The sequence below is a fragment of the Bos grunniens genome, chromosome 2 (assembly GCF_055505025.1).
Source record: "Bos grunniens cultivar Pamir isolate PY7600 chromosome 2, Bosgru_T2T1.0, whole genome shotgun sequence".
NCBI lineage: Eukaryota > Metazoa > Chordata > Mammalia > Artiodactyla > Bovidae > Bos > Bos grunniens.
Window position 1 is genome coordinate 130,419,422 of NC_141166.1, and position 26,363 is coordinate 130,445,784.

The window sequence follows — 26,363 nt, forward strand, 5'->3', positions numbered from 1 at the left end:
TGCAAGTGGGGCAAGCAAACTTTAAGGTTGACTATGATTTTTACTTATGTCATTCTGGATCTCTCTACACGCAGAAGACGGGTACTTGTTTGCTGAGGAAATAATGGGTTCCAAGAGTTTATTTATTTTGCCGCTCCCCGTGGGTTGCAGGGAGGCTTGTGGAGACCTTGGTTCCCAACGAGGGATTGAACCCGGGCCTTGGTAGCGAAGTGAAATCCTAACCACTGGACCGCCTGGTGGTCTCTGATCTTATTCAAGATAAGAGAGGAAAAAAATCAGATTATTTGTAGTTATCTTTGAAGTTGAATTTTATTACTTTGGCAATACACAGAGTTTATTTGTAATGCTGAAATAACTTTAAGTGGGCATTTCAAAATTGGTGTAAGAGAAGGTGGACTATATATATGCGTGGTTGCTCAGTTGTCAAGTCATGTCCAACCTTCTGTGACCCCGTGGACTGTAACCTGCCAGGCTCCTCTGTCCGTGGCGTTTTCCAGGCAATACTGGAGTGGGTTGCCATTTCATTTTCCAGAGCATCTTCCCTAGCCAGGAATTGAACCCTCATCTCCTGTGTCTCTTGCTTTGGCCTGCAGATTCTTTACCACTGAGCTATGTGGGAAACCCTATATACATATGGGTTTATTATATGTATGTATAATAGCATTTCTATTGGCCCTATGAAACCAGTTGTTTTTTTCCTTTTAATTATTTCATTTATTCTCCCTAAAGTTTATCTATGACTTCTCTGATCTTTGCTTCTTTTTTAGATACATTGTTATGCTTAATTGATTTTCCTGATTATCAGCCCTCTTTTGGGAATGCTTGATTTACCCCTCAGCAAATATGGAAGACTGATTTCTGGCATTCTTAGACAATCTGTGCTGTGATTCGTAAGCCTGATATCCCTTTTCAAAAGATTCCGATTGGTACACATCGGTGCTTGTTCCAAAAGTTATGTTGCTGCTGCTAAGTCACTTCAGTCGTGTCCGACTCTGCGTGACCCCATAGACGGCAGCCCACCAGGCTCCCCCCTCCCTGGGATTCTCCAGGCAAGAACACTGGAATGGGTTGCCATTTCCTTCTCCAATGCATGAAAGTGAAAAGAGAAAGTGAAGTCGCTCAGTCATGTCCGACTCTTAGCGACCCCATGGACTGCAGCCTACCAGGCTCCTCCATCCGTGGGATTTTCCAGGCAAGAGTACTGGAGTGGAGTGCCATTGCCTGGGATATAAAATTAATATACAATCTCTGTTCTCAAAGAGCTTTCAGTCGGGAAGGGACAGAAATAGAATACTTAGAATAATCTGTGATGAGTTTGGGGTTAGAAATACGGGAAAAGTGCTCTCGGAGTACAGAGGAAGGAGGGTATAATTTGTTGGGGCAAGGATTGGAGCTGATAAGAAAGGCTTCCTGGAGGAGGTTGTACTTGAACTAAATCTAGAAGTATAGTTAGAAGTCATTAGTAGAGAAAGGGAACCTTATGTTCTGAGGAAGGAATCAGGGCTGCTACATTAAGAGAGACGAATGGTATATAGTGTGACTGGTCTAGTGTGTTATTTGGAGAAGAGTAGGTTGAGATTAGAGAGATAGAGGTCCAATTGTTAAGGAGTTTGGATTTAACCTAATAGTTGAAAATCTTTATAAAATTTTAAGTAGGATAGCAACATGATTAAATTATATAAAGAACAGTGTAGGTGGTTGAGATCCCAGGAAAATCTCAATTACCTGGTTATGGCAGTAGTTCAGGGGAAAATTGTTAAGAGGCTGAACAGAGGTAGTACCATAGCTTTAGACAGGAAAGAACTGGTTTGAGAGAGATTTAAACAGTAGGATAGATAGGACTGGGTGGCAGGATGTAGAGGGTGAGGAGAACTTCAGGGATGACTCAAGGTTTCTAATTTTGCTTTGTGAGAATGGATGAACATAGCCTTTGGAGTCAAGCATGCCAAGATATGCAGGTGTGCCTCTGTCACTTAATAGCTGTGTGATCTTGGAACAAGTTATCAAGCTCTTAAATCTTGTTTGTGATAGAGGAATGACAGTATACATAAACTTGTGAGGATTAATTTTGTATGTATTAATATATAAAGTAGCTTATGTAAGCTTTTTTTTTATTATCAAATAAATTCAAGAAGAAGGTTAGAGAAAGATCTGAGATCCCCTTGGGTCATGTTAAGTTTAGGGTGCCTCCCTGTCATCTAAATGATGATATTTAGAAAGTAGTTGGAAATAAGGCCCTGGATTCTAGAAAAAAAGCCTGGTTAGGAGGTACAAGTGGTGTGTAGGGGATAATATGGAGGCCAATTAGAATACATAAAGGAAGGGAGGTCACTCTTCCTAATGTTTACCTTTGCAAGAGGTAAGTGCTGATAAAATTATTTTTTGTGTCCCGCTTTATTAATTTGTGAAGTACTCTGATTACTCTTTTGTTGCATCCGGAAATAATAATTCCCTGCATTCAGACATTGTTCAGATAAAGACACAGGTGTGTTAAGTGAGCCAAGTTCTTTCAGAATGTAGGGTGAGCAAAGGGTCATTCGTGGCTCAGTGATCATAAAGGACCAGGTTATAAATGATACTGAAATTGGGTCTAGAATGGTAGATAGTTTTGCATTAGGAGACTGTGAAGGTGCAAATAGGGTGGTTGCTGGCAAACCAAGATTGACATTTTTGACTGCTGTCAGTAAGAACAATGTGCTAATAAGATACATAACAAAGTTAAGTGGGAGATGTGAAGGGGGAATAAGAAGAGAAGTTCTCTTTTATAAATACCTATTTTGAGGTATCAGTGATGCTGATTGTAAGAAGTGCTTGTCTTGAGAGAGATCACTGTTGGGATGTAGATTTAGATGTGATTCTATACCTGAAGCTTTGGGTTTTAAGGTAGATAAGAAGAGTGTGGAGGGATTATGGAATGCCCATTTTCTGGGAGGAGAGTGAGGAAAATATGAAGAGATTCAAGAGGTATAGGTAGATGATATAATTCTTGAGAATTAAACAGTATCATCGATGTCACATGCTTCAGGGATGTCAAGGAACATGAGTTCTGAGAAAGGGGTTTGATGACGTAAGAGCTCATTGGTGAGCTTGAGAACAGAATCCTATCAGTGGTTGTATACCCTGTTTTGCAAGGTTTTAGAAGTGAGTCTGTGATAGAGAATTGGTGACAGTGAATATAGGTTACTTATTTAAGTTTGGCTTCATAAAGAAAGAAGATAATCATAGAGGTAATAGGGTTGAGGGAAGAATTTTTGGTTTGTTTTTGCTTTCAAGGCCAGAATGACTAGAGGTGTGGTGGGACTGAAGAAACTAGGTGAAATTGTTAGCTTAGAAGAAAGAGACATTAGTCTGAGACTGAGGGAAGAAGAGTGTGTAAACATTTTAAAAAACCAAAGAACACTGTGGTGAGAAGGTAAAGTGTGTGAAAATAGAGATCATGCTGTGGTCTGCCTTGATCTCAGTAGGTAGAAGAGGAGGAAGGTTGGGGTGAATTTAGGGATTGGGGAGCAGGAAATAGATTTTGAAAGAGAAGTTAGAATTAGATGAAGATGATGAGATGAATAAAAAGATTCTGCAGAAAGGGAAGGTTGAGGTGAGGCTAAGTTAATACCCCAAAAGTGTTTTTCTTACATCCTTGAGACTTTCAAACTGAGGAAGCAGACTTCTTAAACCCAAGCCTCATCTGATTTCAAGCTGTGGATTAGCTCCTGTTGGGGTAGTTAGAGGTCTGCTGCGTGTGTTTAGGTAGGGGTGGGGGTGGGATTCATTTATTAGTTTGGAGGAATTCAATTTAGTCCAAAGATCCTGGGATCTTTTAGCATGTATATGCCAAGCACTATAATAAGTTGTATGAAAGTGAAAGTCGCACAGTCGTGTCCTACTTTTGCGATTCCATGGACTGTAGCCTGCCAACACTTAGGTCCATGGAATTCTTCAGGCAACAGTACTGGAATGGGTTGCCATTTCCTTCTCTAGGGGATCTTCCTGACCCAAGGATCAAACCGGGGTCTCCTGCATTGCAGGCAGATTTTTTACCAAGTGAGCCACTAGGGAAGCCCAATGAGTTATATACCTTATTTTTTTTTACTTCGCAGGAGGAGAAGGGGACGACAGGGTTGGATGGCATCACCAACTCAATGGATATGAGTTTGAGTAAACTCTGGGAGTTGGTGATGGACAGGGAGGCCTGGCGTGCTGCAGACCATGGGGTCGCAAAGAGTCGGACATGACTGAGCAACTGAACTGAACTGACTTCTCACCACAGCCATATGATACCATTATTATCTCTAGTTTGTAGATTAGATGATTAAATTTTAGAGTTTAATTTTCTCAACATTTATATAATTATTAGTGTAAAGGCTAAGCTAGAACCAAAGCAGTGTGATTTCAGAACTTGATCTTGTAATCACTACTCTCACCAGGACTGTGCAATAGAACACTAATACAAGCCATATATGGGCTTCCTGGTAGCTCAACTGGTAGAGTTGACCTGCAATGCAGGAGACCCCGGTTCGATTCCTGTGTCAGGAAGATCCCCTGGAGAAGGGATAGGCCACCCATTCCAGTATTCATGGGCTTCTCTGGTGTGGCTCAGATGGTAAGGAATCCACCTGCAGTGTGGGAGACCTGGGTTCAATCCCTGGGTTGGAAAGATCACCTGGAGGGGAGGACATGGCAACCCACTCCAGTATTCTTGCCTGGAGAATCACCATGGTCAGAGGAGCCTGGGGGGCTACAGTCCATGGGATTGCGTATATGTATGCACACGCACTTTTAAATTTTATGGTAAATCACATTAAAAGGGGAAAAAATTAAGGGAAATTAATTTTAAAAAATATTATATATAATCCAGTATATTCAGAATATCATTTAATTTTAATCAATGTAAAAAATTAAATTTATTTACGTATTTTATACCAAGTTTGACATCCAGAGTGCATTAGCACATCGCAATTGGAGTAGCCCTGTTTCATGTGTGAGCCGTCACAGTGGCTGGTGATGACCGTGTGTGTGCTAGTTGCTAATAGTACCATGTAGTTCTGTACCTTTAGACCTGAGGCCAGTCTGAAGCATTAATTTGTGTGACTGTTATGGCAATGGAGCAGCTGACCGTGTGCTGTTTTCCTGACTGACTGGGAAGGCCTCCCGCCCAGTGAGAGCCACAAAGAAACACTGAAAGGTGGTTGTTGACAGCTACTCTCCTAAGACTGGGCTACCCCCAAATTACATACATAGTGTAATTAGAAGTTAATTGTTAGAAAAAGATTTTCAGTGTTTCTGTATATAATGATCATGGTAATGAGAATACTGTATATTTTATATGGCTTTATCATTTACATAACATTTTGTGTGTATTTTCTTATATGATTCTCACAACAGACTAGTGAGGGATTATCCTCATTTATACAAGTAATAAGTTGATTTTGCAGAGGGATTTAAGTAATGGCACTCCAGGGACAGAAAATGAAGAGGAACTAAAAAGCCTCTTGATGAGGGTGAAATAGAGGAATGAAAAAGCTGACTTAAAACTCAACATTCCAAAAACTAAGACCATGGCTTCTGGTCCCATCACTTCATGGCAAATAGAAGTGGAAAATGTGGAAGCAGTGACAGATTTTCTTTTCTTGGGCTCCAAAATCACTGCAGATGGTGACTGCAGCCATGAAATTAAAAGATGCTTGCTTCTTGGAAGGAAAACAATGACAAACCTAGACAGCATATTAAAAATCAGATACATCACAGGTCCATATAGTCAAAGCTGTGGTTTTTCCAGAAGTCACATACAGATGTGAGATTTGGACCATAAAGAAAGCTGAATGCTGAAGAATTGATGCTTTTGAGCTGTGGTGTTGGAGAAGACTCTTGAGAGTCCCTTGGACTGCAAGGAGATCAAACCAGTCAATCCTAAAGGAAATCCACCCTTTAGAATATTCATTGGAAGGGCTGATGCTGAAGCTCCAGTACTTTGGGCACCTGATGCGGAGAGCCTACTCATTGAAAAGACGCTGATGCTGGTAAAGATTGAGGGCAGGAGACAAAGAGGGTGGCAGAAAATGAGGTGGTTGGGTGGCATCACTGACTCAATGGATATGAGTTCCAGCAAGCTCTGGGAGGTATGAAGGACGGGGAAGCCTGGGGCACTGCAGTCCATGAAGTCACAAAGAGTTGGATACATCTTAGCGACTGAACAACAGCATACAAGTGATAAGTTGATTTTACAGAGGGATTTAAGTAAACTTCAGTTTATGTGACTAAAGATGAACACCCAAACCTGTTTTTTTAGACTCTGGTCTGGCGTATTTCTCCATCGTGCTAATCAGCTTTGCCTTGTGCAAAGCAAAATGTAGTTATGAATTGTGAACAGTTAACACCATTCAGAAGTCAGTATATTGACTGCTTCCCAGAAATGCATCTCTCAAAATTCTGTGTAATCTTAGTGGCTATATTCCATTTCTTGCTCAATTACTTATTCTTAAACTTTATGTCACTCTGCTTGTTTACATCTAAGTTGCCTGAGAAAGAATCCTAAATAGAAACCTTTTAATTTTGTTTGTCTTTGGTATCGTTGTTTTGTTTGGACCTAGATTCCATAGGATCATACCATCATGTGTGCATGTAACAAGTCGTGGTAAATTAAGGGTGTACTTTGGGTTCTCCCCTCCCCCGTTTTATTGTCAGATAAAATCATAACTCTACAGGAACTTGTATGTTGTCAAGCTAGTATTTTTTAATTTATTGAAATGTTTTCTGAAGTTAGGCATTAAAGTAGATGCAAACCCCTCTCCCTGCAGATTTTGTATATATGACTTCCATAGGAGGTTTTTTGTTTCTTTGCAAAAGTTTCATGACAAAGAGTTTCATGGCTTAAACAATTACTGGTAGAGAGATTCGGATGTACAAGTTGGATCGGCAGGTAAAGGACCTTGAATGCCAGCACATGGATTTGAGCTTTATCTTATTTTGGCTTTGGGGAGCCACACGATTAGAAAGATGTTGTAGGCTGAGTAGTGTACAGGATGGTAATCTGATGTGATATGTCGGAGATGTGACTAGTTTAGATTAAGGGTAATTCTATAGTCTAAATTTCCTAACCCTAAAAGAGCTCAGTAATTAAAAGAGATAATTGTAATTCATTGAAATGTATCAATGACTAATGATGTTCAAGAGCCGCTGCCATTAAGGCACATGACTGACATTATCTGCTTATCAGTTGACAGCACCATCTGGTCATTCCTAGCCAGGCAGGTCATATATTACACTTATTGCACAATTGTTCTTACCATTCTTCAATTAGTAACTAGTGTGACTTACCAAATAATATATCTGTGCCTTAGACTTAACAATATGCAGATGATAATGGCATTGATTTTAAAGGATATTCATAAGAAATAAGCAATTTAATACTGTACGTGCTTAACAGTAGAGCCGGACATACAATGAGACTCGTAACCAAACTGCTATCAGTTCTGTTAGGAATGTTTAACAATTTTTATTTTTACATCTCATGGTTTATTTTCTAGCTACTGTGCTGAAAGCTAGAATGAAACAGTTGTCTGCAGCAACAGTTCGCCTGCTTTCAAGCTCTCAAGTAATCACTTCCGTGGTCAGTGTTGTAAAAGAGCTCATTGAAAACTCCTTGGATGCCCGTGCCACAAGCATAGATGTTAAACTGGTGAGTGTTCTTGAGATGCTGCCAACTACCTTTAAAACAAAAAGGAGTTGGACAGATGTTTTCTCCTTACAACTATTACCTTTTTTTTCTTTATATACCAGTAAATTATTTTTAGAACATTAAATCTTTTGTCTTATTTAAGAGTAAATCCTTAAAAATGCATTTTAGTTTAAATCAATATACAGTAACACTAAAGGAAGTCATAAAGGAAAACTTACTCTTGAGGACTCTTTCACATAAATGAACTTAATTTGTCCATATTTTCTGCTATTACTTACCCTTGGTTATATGTGCTTATTTGCTTTATATATTCTCATTTGTATTTTGTTTTTTCTACTTAATCCTCTTTCAGAACTTTGTTGTTTCATAGTTTTCACATTTTTAAATTTAAGTGCTACATATTAAATCATTTGAGTTAATATGACTTATGACACTTACTATGATTTATTGCAATGAGTCTGAACCTCTACCACCTCTATTATAAATTACTAGCTCATGGAGGTAAGGTCTATATTTTTTTGTGTTGTCTATACCTGTTCAGTATCTGGTACATAAATGGTAAATAAATTTGTTTGAGTGAATGTAAGAATGCATTTTTTTTGTAATCTCCTGATCATCAGATATTTATATTATTTCTGGTATTATGGCATTAGCAAGAATACTGATATGAATATCTTTGTAGGAAAGAGACCTTCCCTTTTCATATACATGTACATATATTATATATATGTTATCCCTTTTTATCCTTATAAAAACTATAAATTAGCTACCACTACCCATTTTACAAATAACTAAGGTTCTAAGAACTTTCCCAAAGTCATGTAAGTATGGTAGTAAGTAGTAGAGCTGAGATTATATTCCAGATCTTTATGACTCTAAAACCTTTCAAGATTTTTCGTCAATGCTAGTGGTTCTCACAACACTTGGGTGCATCAGTAATTTTAGTGAGTTTGTTAAAACAGCTATTGGGCCCTAGAATTTCATATTCTAGGTAGGGCCCCAAATTTGTGTTTCTAAAAAGTTTCTGGTTGATAATGAGAAGCATTGTTCTATCCTATGTCAAACTTGTACTTTGATTTTAAATGATACAGTAAAAGCTTTATAAATATGAAAAAATTAAAATGAAAGACAATTCCTTTTTCTTAAACATTTTATACAGTTCAGTCTGATTAGAATACAGTTGATAATACTTAAATAGGATTAGATAATTATAACTGACAAATTTAACATAAGAATCTTAAGCAGGCAAACATAAATCTTATTCTGAAAGGTCTTGGAAGAAAAATATAGTTTTAAACAATAATTTTACAGAGCCAACAGAAGTCCTCTTTAAAAAGGAAATTAGAGTACACATTTTTACATGGTTATATATTTAAGTCTCTTGACATTTATCAGTTTCTGGTTTGTAGAATTTTAAAACAGCTCTTTTGCTCTATATAATAAGATCTGTTTTATTATAGTTTCATATAGTAATAATTGTCCTGAGTATGAATATTTTCATAATTAGTAAATTAAATGTGTTGACATTATTTCAGACATTTAAACAGATGTTTGTATTATTTTACTCAGGTCCCTTGAGTTTTTACTTGTATTTAAAGACTGGCATTTCTATAGTTAATTATTTTTCTATAAAACAAAGTAGACAAGCTATCTCCAGAATCATAATGTTAGATTAAGGGAGAGATAAGAAACTAAATCTTAGGTGACTCTCCCCAGCACCTTGTATTTCTAATTTATCTAAAAAAGAATGATAGAGTATCATATAATTTTAGGTTATTAAAAAGGTACTGTAGTATTTTTAAATAACAGTCATTATAATTGTAGGAAGATTTTTTTTTCCCTATATAACTTGCATTTATGGCCATACACATAAAACTCTGTGAAGTAAAGCTTATGATAGAAGTTTGCTACCAAATTTAAAATGGGTACTCATAGAAAGTGTGATGACCATAGGAATTTATGCTTTGTATTTGCAATATATGCATATTTTTAGTATTAAATTACCCATATTAAGCTATGATTTGTTTTTCCTCCTCCATTTTCAAATTAAAAACTCACTGAAATTGCTAATTAGGTGTATTTTCTGAGCGGTCTGTTAGGTGACTATTTGCAGAAAGAAATTCAGAAAGTCATAATTAACAGATTTTTATTTATTTATGACTACAATAAGTAGTTCAAGAGAGAAAGTAGTAAAAATCAGATTGAATGTTGATAATTGCTGGGCTCTTGGTGGGTAGAACTGGGTGTTGTTTTGATGGTGATGGTGTTCTGTTTTATTTGGGAGATTATATATACACGAAGCACCCTTCGGCCTTGTCATGGTGAAGGGACTTGGGTAACTCAGTGAAGCTATGAGCCATGCCATGCAGGACCACCCCGGACAGATGGATGATAGGCAGAGTACTTCATGCAAAATGCTGAGCTGGATGACTCACAAGCGGGAATCAAGATTGCTGGGAGAAATACCAGCAACCTCAGATATGTAGATGATACCACTCTAATGCAGAAAGTGAAGAGAAACAGAAGGACCTCTTGATGGGGGTGAAAGAGGAAAATGAAAAAGCTGGCTTGAAACTCAGCATTCAGAAAACTAAGATCTTGGCATCCGGTCCCATCACTTCATGGCAAATAGAAGGGGGAAAAAGTAGAAGCAGTGACAGATTTTCTTTGCTTGGGCTCCAAAATCACTGCAGATGGTGACTGCAGCCATGAAATTAAAAGACACTTGCTCTTTGGAAGAAATGTTGTGACACACCTAGACAGTATATTAAAAAACGGAGACATCACTTTGCCAACAAATGTCCATATAGTCAAGGCTTTGGTTTTTCCAGTGGTCATTTGTGGATGTGAGTTGGACCATAAAGAAGACTGAGTGCTGAATCATTGATGATTTTGAAGTGTGGTGTTGGAGAAGACTCTTCAGAGTCCCTGGGACTGCAAGGAAATCAAACCAGTCAATCCTGAAGGAAATCATCCCCGAGTATTCATCGGAAGGACTGATGCTGAAGCTCTAGTTCTTTGATTACCTGATGGGAAGAACCATGTCATTGGAAAAGGTCCTGATGCTGGGAAAGATTGAGGGCAGGAGGAGAAGGGAGCAGCAGAGGATGAGATGGTTAGATAGCATCACCAATTCAGTAGATGTGAATTTGAGCAAACTCCAGGAGATAGAGGACAACAGAGAGCCTGGTAGCTGCAGTCCGTGAGGTTGCAAAGAGTTGGATACGACTTAGTGACTGAACAACTGCAACAATATATTAAAAGGTCTATATAACTTTGGAGAATATTTCTGGGGAAGTTTAAACATAAATTTAAATGTAAATACCTATTATATGGAAACAATTCAAGGGAACCATGAAGATCATACTGATATTATTTTACACTGAATCTGAGTCCAAGGAAAACAAGGAACTTGCCCATTGTACCATAAGTAGGAATTGGTAGAGTTAAGAATTTAAACTCTTTAACTTCCTTAATGTTAAGTTTACATGCTCTGCTGTGCTGTGCTTAGTTGCTCAGTCATGTCCAACTCTTTGCAACCCCATGGGCTGTAGCCCGCCAGGCTCCATGACCATGGTAATTCTCCAGGCAAGAATACTGGAGTGGGTTGCCATGCCCTCCTCCAGGGGATCATCCCAACCCAGGGATTGACCCCCGGTCTCCCGCATTGCAGCTGGATTCTTTATCATCTGAGCCACTAGGAAAGCACAAGAATAATGGAGCGAGTAGCCTATCCTTTCTCTGGGGTTTCTTACTGACTCAGGAATCGAACCACAGTCTCCTGCATTGCAGGCAGATTCTTTACCAACTGAGCTACCAGGGAAGTCCTAAGTTTCCATAAGAGACAGATAAATAACAAAACTGTTTCATTTGTGTTACCTTCTGTCTAAATGTGATAATAGTTTATTGTCTTTATATACTAAAAGTATTGTTGAACTTTTCATAGGAAAACTATGGATTTGATAAAATTGAGGTGCGAGACAATGGTGAAGGTATCAAGGCTATTGATGCACCTGTAATGGCAGTAAAGTACTACACCTCCAAAATAAGTAGTCACGAAGACCTTGAAAATTTGACAACGTATGGTTTTCGTGGAGAAGCCTTGGGGTCAATTTGTTGTATAGCCGAGGTAAGGTAATTTGTATTGATCATTTTAGCAGTTTCATAATAACATGGTATTAGAATTAAGAGAAAACTCACCCAGAATTTGGCAGTTTTTTTTTTAACTGTGTAAAATACATGTAACATTTACCATATTATTGTGTAAAATAGACATCAAATCTACCAGTTTAGTCATTTTTAAGTTTACAGTTCTGTGACGTTAAATGCATTGGCTCTGTTGTGTAGGCATCACCGCTGTCCATCTCTGGGACTTTTTCATCATCCCAAACTGAAGCTGTACCCATTAAACAATAAGCCCCTATTCTCCTTTCCTCTGTCCACTGGTCACCAATATTCTACTTTCTGTCTCTATGAGTTTGACTGTTTAGGTGTGTCTTATACTTGGAATCATACAATATTTATCTTTTGTGTCTGGTTTATTTCACTTAGCATAATGTCTTTAAGGTTCATACATGTTATAATGTGTATTAGAATTTCATTCTTGTTAAGGGTGAATGATACTCCATTGTATGTATAAACCATATTTTATTTATTCATTCATCTATCAAGAGACATTTGGGTTGTTTCCAGTGTTTGACTCTTGTGAAGATTGGTGTACAAATGTCTGAGTCCTTGCTTTCACTTTTTTGGGTATATACCCTGAAGTGGAATCGCTGGGTCAAATGGTTCAGTAATCCCCCCTTATCCCTGGTTTTGCTTTCTGTGGTTTCAGTTACCGCAGTCAACCACTGTCAGAAAATATTAAGTGGAAAAATTCCAGGAATAATTCATAAGTTGTGTGCCATTCTGAGTAGCATGATGAAATATGGTGTGGTTCTGCTCTGTCCTGCCTAGGATGTGAATTGTCTGTCTTACGTATCCACACTGCACACAGTACAGCCTTTTAGTCGCTTTCTAGCTGGGTGAGTTATCAGATCTGTCAAGGTATCATAGTGCTTGTTTTCAAAGGAGCCCTTATTTTACTTAATAATGGCCCCAAAGTACAAGAGTAGTGATGCCAGCAATTAAGATATTCTCTTACTGTGCCTGATTTATTAATTGAACTTTATCTTAGATATGTGTATTTAGAAAAAAACATAGTGTATGTAAGGTTTGATACTATCTGCAGTTTCAGGCCTCCACTGGGGATTTAGCAACGTGCCTCCTGTCGGTAAGGGGGACTACTGTAATTAATTTTTTGAGGAATGGCAAAGAGTGTTTTTCAGTGGTTTTATATATATATATATATATGAGAGGGAAAAAATGGTTTGATCATCTAATGGCTTGGAAAAGTATTAAAGTTATACAGGTACCTATAAGCATTTCTCAGAGCCTTTACAGTACTAAAGTGCATTGTGAATCTCTGAGGTTGGTGGTTTACAATAGGGACATTTCCTGCACACTTGGCTATGAAACCCATTTATTGAGATAGCTATCACTGTTAATTCTGTTCTGCTGTGGAACACACTCTGGAAATACTACGCTGGTCAACACAGATAATTGGACTGTGCTCTAGAGGTATGTAGAGAAGGAAATGGCAACTCACTCCAGTATTCTTGCCTGGAGAGTCCCATGGACAGAGGAGCCTGGTGGGCTACAGTCCATGGGGGTCACAAGGAGTCAGACACGACTGAGCAAACACTCAGTCACTCACTAGAGATGTGCAATGGCTTGGGCTAAACCCTAGTTAGAATTTTCCTTTCCTGACTGCTGGATGTTTTCAGTGTATATAAACCCTTCATTCAGTTGATGTCTGACCCACCGCGTTGCATAGTATCAATTCTGTGTCACTGCCTCTTCCCTAGATCTCACTACTGGTTTTTGGCAAAGCCCATCTGGAACCTTATCTTGAGAGAGTCAGTTCCTAGGCAGGTTGATAAGGAGTCTAGGGGTTCCCAAGGAGAGAGGGATCTGGAATTCTCAAGGAGGAAGAAAGGACAAACTTTTTTTCTTTCTCCATATTCCTTAGGATTATATAACAATAATGTATCTTGCCTAAGGATAGTCTCTGGATTAAACCTTCTGTTATCTTAAAATGTAAATTATGGGAGTAGGTCTGGTGAGGTCTTTACAACCTCCAGACATTCTTTGGATTCGTTGGAGAGTATATAACTTCATTGCTAACACTAGCAAGCGGGTACTCTTTCTGCCGCCTTCTGATGTCTATGTCAGAAGCTTTCTCTATCTCCTTTATACTTTAATAAAACTTTATTACACAAAAGCTCTGAGCGATCAAGCCTCGTCTCTGGCCCCGGATTGAATTCTTCTCCTCTGGGGGCCAAGAATCCCGGAATCTTCGTGTGATTCAATAGCAACCTTTCAATCTCTCCATCTCCATGTATATCAGTTGTGTTTGATCACTAGTTGCTTTGTGCTGTACTGCTCTCTTCTGTGTTCGGGTCTGTTTTACAGTGTGATTGTGTGCCAAGGTGACTGTTTTACATGGTAATTGTGAGGGTCTCCTTAGCTACCTGCTTTTGCCTGGTGGCCATGTATCCTTTCATTTGTGCTGACTGCTGTTTGGGTGAGCATGCTCAGGTGCAGTGAAATGATGGGACTTGTCTCAGAAAAGTGGCAAAGATATGAGATATTGCTGTTTCATTGTCTATTTAGTGATCTAGTCTCCCCAACAGTGACCCCTTCTCCAGGCTTCTCTGTCTTCCCTCAGCCCTTCCCATAGAGTGTCTGCATAAAGTAGGTTTTCTCCACTTTTGGTGGAAAGGTCCCATCTAGGTATTCACTCTTTAACTTCAGGGCTCTGTAAGCTGATGCCTAAGAAAGAAAAAAAAATTGTGGGTTGTGGAGGACAGGAGTTTAAAGGGTGAAGTTATGCTGTTCTAGCTCAGAGGACCTTGCTTATTAGAATCCAGATGTTCAGACATCACTAAAGGAGAAAAGACCTTGTCATTCCTTAAGTGTATACTGTGTAAAAATCTTTATCCAAAATCTTGCACACCCTGTGCTTTCTCTTTCTCAGCACTTGTTTTATTTAGAGTTTGCTGAGTCTTCAAAATTTACTGGCCATTGCCCAATTTTATCACTGTAGACTATACATTTGGAATCTATAGTCCTGAAATCTTGTAGAAAGAGTCTTTTTTTTTTTTTTTAATTGGGGTGTGATTTGTACCAGAGAGGCTTTGAAGCTCCCAGTACTAAATACTGCTGTTTGAGTTCTCAGGGCTGTTTTAAAAATTGTAGTATTTGTTTGAGAGTAAAGTATTTGATTTTCTAACTGTGTTGTCCAAATTTGGCAAATAGTTGTTAAGCTTTATTTTGACAGGTATTGTTAAATAATATATTGTTCAGCCTTTTTGTATCTTCTATAAGATGTGTATATTGGCCTTTCAGAACTGAAGTTGGTCATTATCAACTTTGTCTGCTAGGTGGCAGTACTATACTTAGTCTTTTAAAATACACTGTACATAAGTCATAATTTATCCAAATCTTCACTGTAGTTACAATTTTTGATGGCAGTTTGGCAAGTCTTTATCCAGTGGTACTCAGTGTTGTTTTTTCATTTGATTACTTAAGCCCACTTAGTATCCAAATTTATCATTTGATCTCTTGATTCATTTTTGAAGTATTTGAATGTCTTGAGTATAAATACTTAAAATAATTTTGTTCATCAAAATTACAAAAGGAGTAGAAGAATTGTCAAATTATCACAGTGATAGAAAACTATAAGCTTTAAAACATTATGTTCAATTTACATATTTTAGAGTCCAAAGTTTATCTTAGAAAATATTCCAGTATTTTATGGAATATTGTTAAGTCTTATAAGTCTTTGGGAAAATCACACATAGATGTGTGTGCGTGTGTGTGTAAATTTTTATGTATGTATACCTCAGATCAAGATTTAGACCATTATCAGCACCCCTGAAGGCCTCTCTCATTCCTGCTTCCAGCTAGTATGCCTCAAAAGGTAGTGGCTCTTCTGATCTGTATCACAGAGATTAGTCATACCTGTACTTGAACTTGATCTAAATGGACTCTTACAGTATATACTCTTTGGTCACAAATGTTTTGATGATTTAGATTCTTTCTGATACAAAGGATTCCGGTATTAGTAGTGGACCCTTACCCACCGTATACAGGGCAACCTTGTAAAGGCCCTGTTCTGATTCAGAAACAACTCTGCCATGCTGTTTCTGCTCCAGAGTGCCCCCTGGGGCCTGCCAAGGCCTGCTGTGACTGTGGCACAGCCCCACTTCTCTTTCTGTCTTGCCCCCACAAATGATCGTCTCTGGAGCACTCCCCAGTGCTAGTCTCCATCTTAGTCTTTTATGGTTTAGTCTCCCTATATTTTTGATAAGAAAATGAGGTTTTCTGAAGCCAAATGCCAGGTTTTCTTTTCTTTTTTAAAAATTTATTTTAATTGGAAGCTAATTACTTCACAATATTGTAATGGTTTTTGCCAAACCTTGACATGAATCAGCCATGGGTGTACATGTGTTCCCCATCCTGAACCCCCCTCCCACCTCCCTCCCCATCCCATCCCTCAGGGTTATCCCAGTGCACCAGCCCTGAGCACCCTGTCTCATGCATCGAACCTGGACTGGCGATCTATTTCACATATGATAATATACATGTTTCAATGCTACCCTCTCAAATCATCCCACCCTCGCCTTCTCCCACAGAGTCCAAAAGTCTGTTCTTTACATCTGTGTCTCTTCTGCTGTCTCACATATAGGGTCATCGTTACCATCTTTCTAAATTCCACATATATGCGTTAGTATACTGTAATGGTGTTTTTCTTTCTGACTTACTTTACTCTGTATAATAGGCTCGTTTCATTCACTTCAGTAGAACTGATTCAAATGCATTCTTTTTAATAATGCCAGGTTTTCTTAACCCAACTTCAAAACAGTCTAATAATAATTCAGTTAAAGTTTATTTATCTACTGTATGTGAGTGGTTTAGTTCAGAGGAACTGTGCACAGTGAAGTAAATGGAATATGAAAATTGTGATCTCTTTAGAGACACATAATGTATCCATGGCAAAGCCAAAAATTCATTTATAATTTCACACCTCTCAGTACTGGGTTTTCCACAGTACCTCATGCTGCTTTCTTACTAGCATGATTAAAAAGGTATTAGTAAGTTTAAAAATGCCTCATATTAAAATAATGAATATACTCAGGTCCATAGTGCTCAATAGAGATTTTATCAAGGAGTAGTCAAGTTGAAATGTATATCGGAGGCTTCTGAATACTATTTCAGAAACATAGTAATATATAGTTCTTAAAGTCAATTATATTTTAAAATTAAAACATTATTTAGGAAGACAAACTAATGAGTGCTTTTCTGGGGAAAAATATTACTTTTTAAACAATACACTTCACCATTCAGAAAGAATTGAAGTTGCAAGTATAGAAGTTACATGTTTATTTTAAAGGCTCCAGTTTATTTTGAAAATTTTTGGATAGAGATTGTGATTACATAATAAAAATTAGTGATTTGGTTATTCTATTGGCCAAACTAACTGATGTAGATAGATTTAAAGTCATACAGATGTAAATCATCTCTGACTAGGTAAATTGATAATAGATAATTGGGATATAGTTTTGTCACACAGCCATCACTCAAAACTCCAACTGTTTAAATTATCTTGTGTTAGATTATTTTAAAGTTAATCATAATTTTAGTTATAAAAAGAAAAATTAAGTAGACTTTCAGCAAAATTGGCTGTCGAAATTTAAAATATATCTAATTCTGTTTTTTTAATTTATGCATTTTAAAAGAATAAGCAGTTTTCCTAATTTTTCAGTTATAAAATGACTTCCAATCAGTCCAAAACAGTAAAAAATAAATTTTTATAACAGAGTGGTATTTAAAACTGGAATTACCTGTTTCCATAATCTGATGAATGTATCAGTGACTGAAACAAAGTGATTCATGTGTTTTTTTTTTTAATTATATCATTAAGCATAACATCTCTGAAATTTATTATTGTTGTGGAACAGTAATTTTGGAATATTCATCAGTCTTCAGTGTTACATTCCTGGTACGTATTACTAAACATACTAACTAAAATGAGCTGCTGCTACTGCTGCTAAGTCGCTTCAGTCGTGTCCGACTCTTAGCGACCCCATGGACTGCAGCCCACCAGGCTCCTCCATCCATGGGATTTTCCAGGCAAGAGTACTGGAGTGGGGTGCCATTGCCTTCTCCGAGATGGAAGTTGGGATGCCCTTATTTGTGGTCCCACAGAGCTGTGGAAGAAGAGAGGGAAGCCTCTAGCTTCGTTCTGATGTTTCCTGCTCCCTGTGACACAGTGCAGGATGCCTCCTGTGTCCCTGAGAGCCATTGTGGTAAGCCTTTAATTAGAATAGGCACAGAATTTTTTAAGCAGTTGGTATATCATGTTTCGTAAATGCAACTTTCTCACTGATAATAAAACTGTGGAAAGGGGAAAAGCCAAGGCCAGGATCTCCCTGTTGCTAGTGTCCCACAGTGGAGTATTTGGGGGAAGTCATAACGTACAGCTGTAGGCAGACAGGCAGGCATACTCACACTGAGGAAGAAAAGACAGGTCAGTGATCCATGTGCGGTTCACATTTCAGCTGAATCATGAGGACCAATTATCTTACTTTTCAGATTTTGTTTTTGTGCCAAAGTAAAGTATTTGTCCAAAAGTCAGCAGAAGCAGAACAAAACCAAAAAACCTCCACAAAACTTTAGTTATCTTAAATGAAATTTTGTCAGGAGAGGATTTTTTTTTCTCATGAATTTAAAGATATATACTAAGCTTTTAATTTACTTACTTTCTGAAACATTGAGAAAAATAGTACTTATCTAAAGCTTAAATGCTTTTATGCAATTTTAACTTTGTAATAGTATTATAATTTGTTGAAATTCATTAACTAGATCAGAGAGTCAGTTTTTAACAATTGATAATTAATATAACCTCTAAGGACTTCTAAAACTTCTTTTAAAGTAAACTCATTTTAAAATTCTTTAAAATAAATTTATTTTTTCTCTTGAGAACACCACTGGAGTCATTCACTGCCACAATTCCTCAATGACTCGAGTCAGAAGCACCAGTAATAATTTGTAATATTAAAGATGCTTCTGATGGTGGAGTTATTACCAATTCAAATGTGCTAGCTGCTGCACAGCTAACAGCAGCTAACACATTCTGAACCTGTGCCTGGTCCAAAAAAAGGTTTCCTGTCCAGGACACAGGATCATATGATGAAATGAACTCTTGAAATACAATTCCTTCTTCTGAGGAACACACTGTGTTTTATGAATTTGTGAAACTGTGTGTGTGTGTTATCCTTCACTGTCTTTTGCAGGGAATTACAAAGGATTTCCTATCTAAATAAATTTCCATAGTACCATAAACAATTCAGTTTTTAAAATTTTAACACTGGAAGACGACATTATGTTCTTTTTTTTTTTTTCTTTTTTTAAACTTCTTTAACATAAATGTTGCATTATGACCACTAAGGTTCTATTTTGCTTTTTAGCACTTCTGTTTATTCATCTAGGCTGGAGTTTGTTTACTATTCCCTAATGGTTTAAGGCTAAATCTGTAAAATGCTTTGAAGTAGTTAAAGCAAAAACCCGTGTAACCTTATAAAGTATTAGCATCATCTTCATCTTATCATCACCCTTCTCCTAAGATGATAGTGTAATCATTTATTCAGGACCATCTAGCAAGCCACTGGCAGAGTTAGCACTAGAACTCAGAGTTCCAGGGCTGCCTTTACTCAGTGACACCAGCTTACGTCAAGTGGCTAGCTCTTTGGAGAATAGAAATAGAATTCAGTTGACCTTGGCATTTTGCAGCAGTGTTTGGTTAAATGTAGAATTATTTTAAGAGGGACAATCATAAAGTGATTAAATTAGAAATAGGAAAGAAAATCTCTAGGAATTTCTGTACTCTTTGTTTTTAACAAACTTTACTAGAGGGAATCTGGAGAAGGCAATGGCACCCCACTCTTGCCTGGAAAATCCCATGGACGGAGGGCCTTGCGGGCTGTAGTCCATGGGGTCGCTAAGAGTTGGACACGACTGAGGGACTTCACTTCACTAGAGGGAATCACAATTAGACACTATAGAGTTGGGATGCAGCTGGGAAGATTGAGATTGGTTATCAGGAAAACTTTTTTAAAATACAACTTTTGAACCATGAAGTGTATTATTGGAAATAGAAGAATCACTGGTGAGTATACAGAGGCTCACAACTTTGTTTCAGGCACAACTTTTTTTTGGTAGCAAGATTGTTGTTGTTTATTTTATTTATCTGTTTTTAATTTTTGACTGCACTGGGTCTTCCTGGCTGTGAACAGGCTTTCTCTAGTCGTGACGAGTGGGTGCTCCTCTCTTACTGCAGTGCTCAGTTTTCTCATCGTGGTGGCTTCCGTTGTCGCAGAGCACCAGCTCTGGGGTGCATGGGCTTCAGTAGCTGCAGCTCACGGGCTTGAGAGCTCAGGCTCATAGTTGTGCTTCACGGTCTTAGTTGCCCCACAGCATGTGGAATCTTCCTGGACCAGGGATCAAACCCTGTATCCCCTGCATTGGCAGGTGAATTCGTAACCACTTGACCCCCAGGGAAGTCCTCGGGTACAACTTTTGCGGGGGTGGGGGAACATTTATGACAGAAATAGCAGCCTGCAGCAATGAGCCTCTAATAATGATTTTATGGACATCACCCTTGGAGAAAATCTAACAGACTCTGCTAGTATGCTAGTACTGTGAGCTAGAGAAGCCATATATTTATATGCCATATAAATATATATTGATATTGAAGATATATAAAAATATATTTATATGCCATGTATATATATATATATATATATATATATATATATATATATACATACACACATATATATTTGTGGTGACTGGTGTTGCCTTCGTGGTACCCACATGTTCCACAGAGCCATCTGGCCTACCATAAATCAGGGCATGGTTAGGACTTGGTGACAGAATCATCACATGTAGACCCAACTGGACCTAGATGAATTCCAGTAGTGGTGCTGAATCTTTGTGGCTTCTTTCTAAATTATATAGATGTATTTTAAGATAGTCAGCTCTGCTTAGTCCAAGGATGACTGAGAAAGATTGCTCCCAATTTTGGGTGGTCATTGCTCACTCAAAATGTGAGAAGGCTTTTTTGAAACCACCCTGCTTTTTTGCCAGCATTCCCACTCACCAACTATGGTGTTTTCTCATAATGGAATGTTTTACCATTGTTACAGCATGTGTTCTTCTAGTAATCTCACAAAAGTTGGTAAGTAGAAAGCTGAGGGTGAGGATGGCTCAGAAGAGTTCAGACATTCTTAAATTTATATTTCTATGACTGTAATATCTTAGGAAATATTTTCATGCTGAATGGAATCCTTTTTTATATGTTTTAATTCTAGTTTTTTAAATAATAAAATGTTTCCATTTAAACAGTGAGTTTAAAGTTTGGGTTTAAGAAATATTGCTGATAAATCAACATATATGTTTGATTAATTGATTTTTATTCTTTTGAACCATTAACTTGAAATACAGAAGTGCAATTTTATACTCAACATAAAGGAAGGAGTGAATGGTCACTTTACAAAAGAATTTTTCACTTTGCCAGCAACTTTGTGGGAATTGTCCGTTGAAAAGCAAGCTTCCCTAATGCAATTGAAGTATTTGATTTTACAGATGTTAAGTCATTTAATACATACAGTACAAATAGCCATTCAAGTTTATTGATGTGTGTGTATGTTTTAAGGTAATATATTTGGAATAAAAATCAGTAATTTGCAACATGAAAAATGTAAGCTAGCCTATTGTTTATTAGTGTATCACTATGGAATATTTCAAAGAGAAGTGGTTGTAAGAACTTACTAAGTCAAACTTTTTTCAGTTGAGAGAATATACATTTATTATTTTAAACCTCATTTTATAATGAGCCCACTGCAGTATATAAAATCATAATTTTATTTGAGTTTTTCTTATTCTAGGTTTCAATTACAACAAAGACAGCTGCTGATAACTTTAGTACCCAGTATGTTTTAGATGGTGGTGGTCACATAATTTCTCAAAAACCTTCACATCTTGGTCAAGGTAAGACAGAAGCTTTGTAGCATTCTTTGCTTTTCTTTCTTATTTTTTTAAAAAAATTGTTTTCTCTTTAAATTCAAAGGTATTGCTTTGTGTTTGATTCTCATAAAGTCTGGTTAACTTCTAATTGAACATTTAGCCTTATTCTAGCTGCTGACTTTTTTAAATACATAGAGTTCTCAAGAGGAACTGTGTGAAAGACTTTGAGCAACAACATGAATTGGTTATTCTATAAAAATTGTCAGAGCAGTTGTTTTACTTGGTCATTAGTGTCTTCTTTATATGAAGGATAATATATTTTTTGAAATGACTAAAATATTATTGATTTAGTAATCCATGGCAGTAAACATTATTGATTTAGTAATGTATGGCAGTTAACCATACTAAGCAAGATATTATTAAATAAATAATTAAAAATTTTTTTTTTTATGGGAAACTTCAAATATATGTACAAAAGGAATAAGTACCCATCTCTCGGTTTCAGTAATTATCAACTTATTGCTAATGTTTCACATATTATTTGAAGCAAATAAATACATTATACTTGCTATTTGTAGTTTAGTTCTTTAGTATTTTATACACTTACACAGTGTTAGTACATTTTAATTGACATCTTTTTAAGTCCCTCCCCTAAAGAATCCACCTGCCAGTGGAGAAAACATGATTCAATCCCTGGTTCGAAAAGTTCCCCTGGAGGAGGAAATGGCAGCCCACTCCACTATTCTTGCCTGGAAATCCCATGGACAGAGGAGCCTGGCGGGCTACAGGCCATGGGTTTGCAAAAGAGTAAGACATGACTTAGGGACTGAACAGCTACCTATTTACATCTAGAGAAAAATATCTCTTCAGGTGTGAGTTTCACATATCTACTTTAATCTTTTGCTATTAAATTCTGGTAATGGGATGTATAAAGTTGAGAGAATATTAAAGATACAGCCTGTTTAGAGTCATTCCCAAAAGAATTATGAGATCTGGAAAAGGACTTGCGTTGTTGAGTATTTTGTTAGTTGTCCTTCTGATTTGTGTTGTAAATTCATTTTTAAGTTTTTGGTCCCTCATTGTAATTTATCAAAGCACGGTATTTTTTTCTGTGGTTTCTTCCCTCCAATTTTAATGTTAAATTATTGGATGTATTTTTTCAAATGATTTCTTTCTTCATTGAAATTTATTTTCTTGTATCATAATACTGATACCAAATTTTCTCATTCTTTCTCTTATTTTATAAATCTTTATTTATACTTTTGATCATTAAAAATTAATATTTTTTCATCTACATAAAGGAAAGAGTTAATATGAACCCTTAAGAAAACACACTTTTCCCCCTCATTTATTTGGTAAATAAAAATGAGCTCAAGTCTAATAGCAGTTTAATTTGATGTATTATATTGTGCATGCTTTAATTAAAAGTAATAGATTGTGATTCTTTTCTTTTTTATGTGCTGAAAATAAAGACAAAGACAAGGCATTTTTTAATATGGTCCCTATCCAGAAATGCTCTTACCCCAGTTCTTAGGAGTTCAAGTTAAACCACTAGGAGATATTTGAGTGGCTATCCTGTGGAGGACTTTGAAGTAATCTAGTCACCTTATAAAACTTAAATGTATTTATTTTTATCTTAGTAGTAGCCAGTCTAATCTGGATGGCCAGTGCCTCTGCATCACTCATACTTCTCATGCTTTTCTATATTCATTTCCATGGGAACTATGAAATAACAGTCCTTAAATATGGAATCCTTCTGATCTTTGCCCATTTGCTGATTCATTTTTTTTCTTGGTGACCTAAGCCTTCTGTACTTCTAGTGAGACCATGTAGGCATATTAAGAAATTTCTCCAGTCAGTAAGTGAACCGTATTTTCTTAGCATATTCCTTTTATCTTAAGAAACTACTTACTTAGAAGGTCAGTGGTTGTGTCAGTAGTTAGTGTCTTTCATAACTCACTTCCCCCCACCAATTGCCTAGATAAACAACACAAAATCAAACCCCTAGTTTGTTGTTGCTCCAGGTAAGCGTATTATAGAAACCCACAAGCACTTTCGAAAGCCCTTCACACTTATATTGCCTTAGTGCTGATAGTTTCTGAGTGATTAAATCACAGACTCACATTTCACCACCAGCTGTCATTCAGCTTCCATTTAAATATTTTCTGTGTAAGATAAAACTACAGTACAACCATCCTAATTAATACCTGTGCATTTAGGGTTCTTGCAGATTAATTTCTTCTGTGGTGTGAATGTCCTTGCTTAGCAGTTACTCCTCATATCATCTGATAGAATGGTGATACCTGTAGATAACCTAACTGTAGATGGAGGGACAGCTCATAGCAACATCTTTCTTAGGCATTTTAAAATTCATTACCCCTTTAAAACATATTTTTAAATGTTTCAGAATTGTTTACTAGAGGTCCCAGTTCTGATTTTTCCAGATATAGGTATTTATTTTATGGATTAATTTAATCATTTAAAATAATTTGTGTGTTTAATGGAATATCATTTTAAATTGCCCTTACCTTCTGTTCACTTCTGTTTTAAGACATTTAAAAAATTAACAAGAAATGTAAAAATAAGTTTCTAGCTTTTAAATTATTTTACCAAGAACTCTGACTAAATGACTTGTTTTGATATCTTTTTTCTGTCATCAATTCTATTTCCTTTACCCTAGATAATCAGCATTAAGCTTTCTAAATTGATTTACCATCCTAGACAAATTGTTTTAACACCTCTTAGTAATTCTGCCTTAGGAATTTCTCAGATATCAAAATTAGTATATTTAAAGTACTCTGATCAGGGTATATCTTTTCCCTACCCCTTTTTTAGAGTAGAGCATCATGTTCTTTGTAAATGCTTGGTATGTGTGATTGTGTATGTATTGAAAAAATTTTTTTTTCTTCTTGAGAATAGAACTTTATTCATTGAATAAGAAAGCATTGATATATTCAAGCAACCATACCTCTTTACATTAGGAATATAAATAGCTGCCTTATGGCATAACATAGGGTCATGTAAAAATATAACAGGGAGCATATTACAGGACTGCAGTTTAATTCTGGTGTTTATAGAATGTGCTAAAGTTAGAGAGCTGAGCAGTTCTCTTGTAAAATATGATAGTATACTAGGGCCTCCTCCCTATTGGCCAATATTGCTTGGTATTTTTTTAAGGATATACATTTCATTTGGAATCAGCAAAGTTTTCCATCATTAAGTTTTGTTCAAATATATGTGTATAATTCTTGGCTTATTGGTAACTCTCAATTTGTTGAGAGAAAATGTTTTTAGCTGGTGAAGCAATAAACCATCAGTTAATGTACGGATTAGGTACAGTGTGGTCTTCAATGCATAACATATATTTAAAAGCCAACATACATCTTTTTCATTTCATAAATATATATTTGCTCTGATTTCTGCCTACCTTCCTTACCACTGTCTGTCCACAGCTACGGTATACGTCATTATATTTGTACAGGCTAATGGAGACCACAGGTGAGTGAACAGAATTCACAGACTAGTGAAGAATACAGATGAGTAAAGAGGTAATGACAGCTATCTAGAGGACGGAAAGCAAATTTTTCAGAAAACATAATATTTCAGTTTGAAGATGGTAAGAAAAGGAGGGAATATAACTTTTCAATAAGAGAAGAATGGATGTAGAAATTGTCAGGAGACGACTGCTCTCTGTGTAATGACAGGGGGAAGCACATGATTTAAAAAGTTGTATTTTTTAAAATTCACTGGAAAGCTGTGTCACAAAGAAGTTAAATGAACCAAGTTCAAGATGCACCTTTGTGCCTTCCTAGACACACTTAGGCACAAAGAGACTGGTGGCTGCTTGTGTCCCTGAGAGCATTAACTGAGCCTGGAGGTGTAGGCAGGCAATGGAGCAAGCCTGCTATATGGGATTGTTCATGGCCCTAAGAGAAACCAGCTGAACTTTATTAGTTGCATACGAGCTGACATGACAGATTGGAGGATAGGATTGATCCTCAAATACTGGTTCACCTGAGAAGCCAAATCTTATCAGGACTCTTGCTGAGTAAGCAGTGATGAAGAAAGTTAGGACTGAGCTAGAGAGAGGAGAAGGCAATGGCACCCCACTCCAGTACTCTTGCCTGGAAAATCCCATGGATGGAGGAGCCTGGTAGGCTGCAGTCCATGGGGTCGCTAAGAGTCAGACATGTCTGATCGACTTCACTTTCACTTTTCACTTTTCATGCATTGGAGAAGGAAATGGCAACCCACTCCAGTGTTCTTGCCTGGAGAATCCCAGGGACCGGGGAGCCTGGTGGGCTGCCGTCTGTGGGGTCACACAGAGTTGGACACGACTGAAGTGACTTAGCAGCAAAGAGAGAAGTATCTTAAAGTCTTACAGTGTTTAAATCCCAAAGCCTTGCCATAGGAAGACACCTGATTCCATCTTCAAGACATTTGAAACCAGAAGTGAACTGGAACTAAAGGGCTACTCAGCTCCAACCCAAATGAACTCCTTTTGTATTAAAGAGAGCTACTCTTCACTCTAGCTGTTTGACAGAGAAAATGAATTTACCTT

At 37.1% G+C, this 26,363-nt stretch overlaps 1 protein-coding gene across 6 annotated transcripts in view; it reads left to right on the top strand.

Annotated features, from left to right (window-relative positions):
- The window catches only part of PMS1 (PMS1 homolog 1, mismatch repair system component), a 111,901-nt gene that overhangs the window by 469 nt on the left and 85,069 nt on the right, over nucleotides 1-26,363 (top strand). For 4 of the 6 annotated variants that reach the window (XR_015148809.1, XR_015148818.1, XM_086361800.1 and 1 more), the window contains exons 2-4: nucleotides 7,521-7,672; nucleotides 11,619-11,801; nucleotides 21,724-21,826. Coding sequence is in view for 2 of the 6 variants with exons in the window: in XM_086361800.1 (XP_086217926.1) it covers nucleotides 7,541-7,672; nucleotides 11,619-11,801; nucleotides 21,724-21,826 (418 nt within the window). In the remaining 4 variants the exon portion in view is untranslated. The remainder of the gene's footprint in view (nucleotides 1-7,520; nucleotides 7,673-11,618; nucleotides 11,802-21,723; nucleotides 21,827-26,363) is intronic. The other 2 variants (XR_015148823.1, XM_086361827.1) reach the window with 1 other exon arrangement.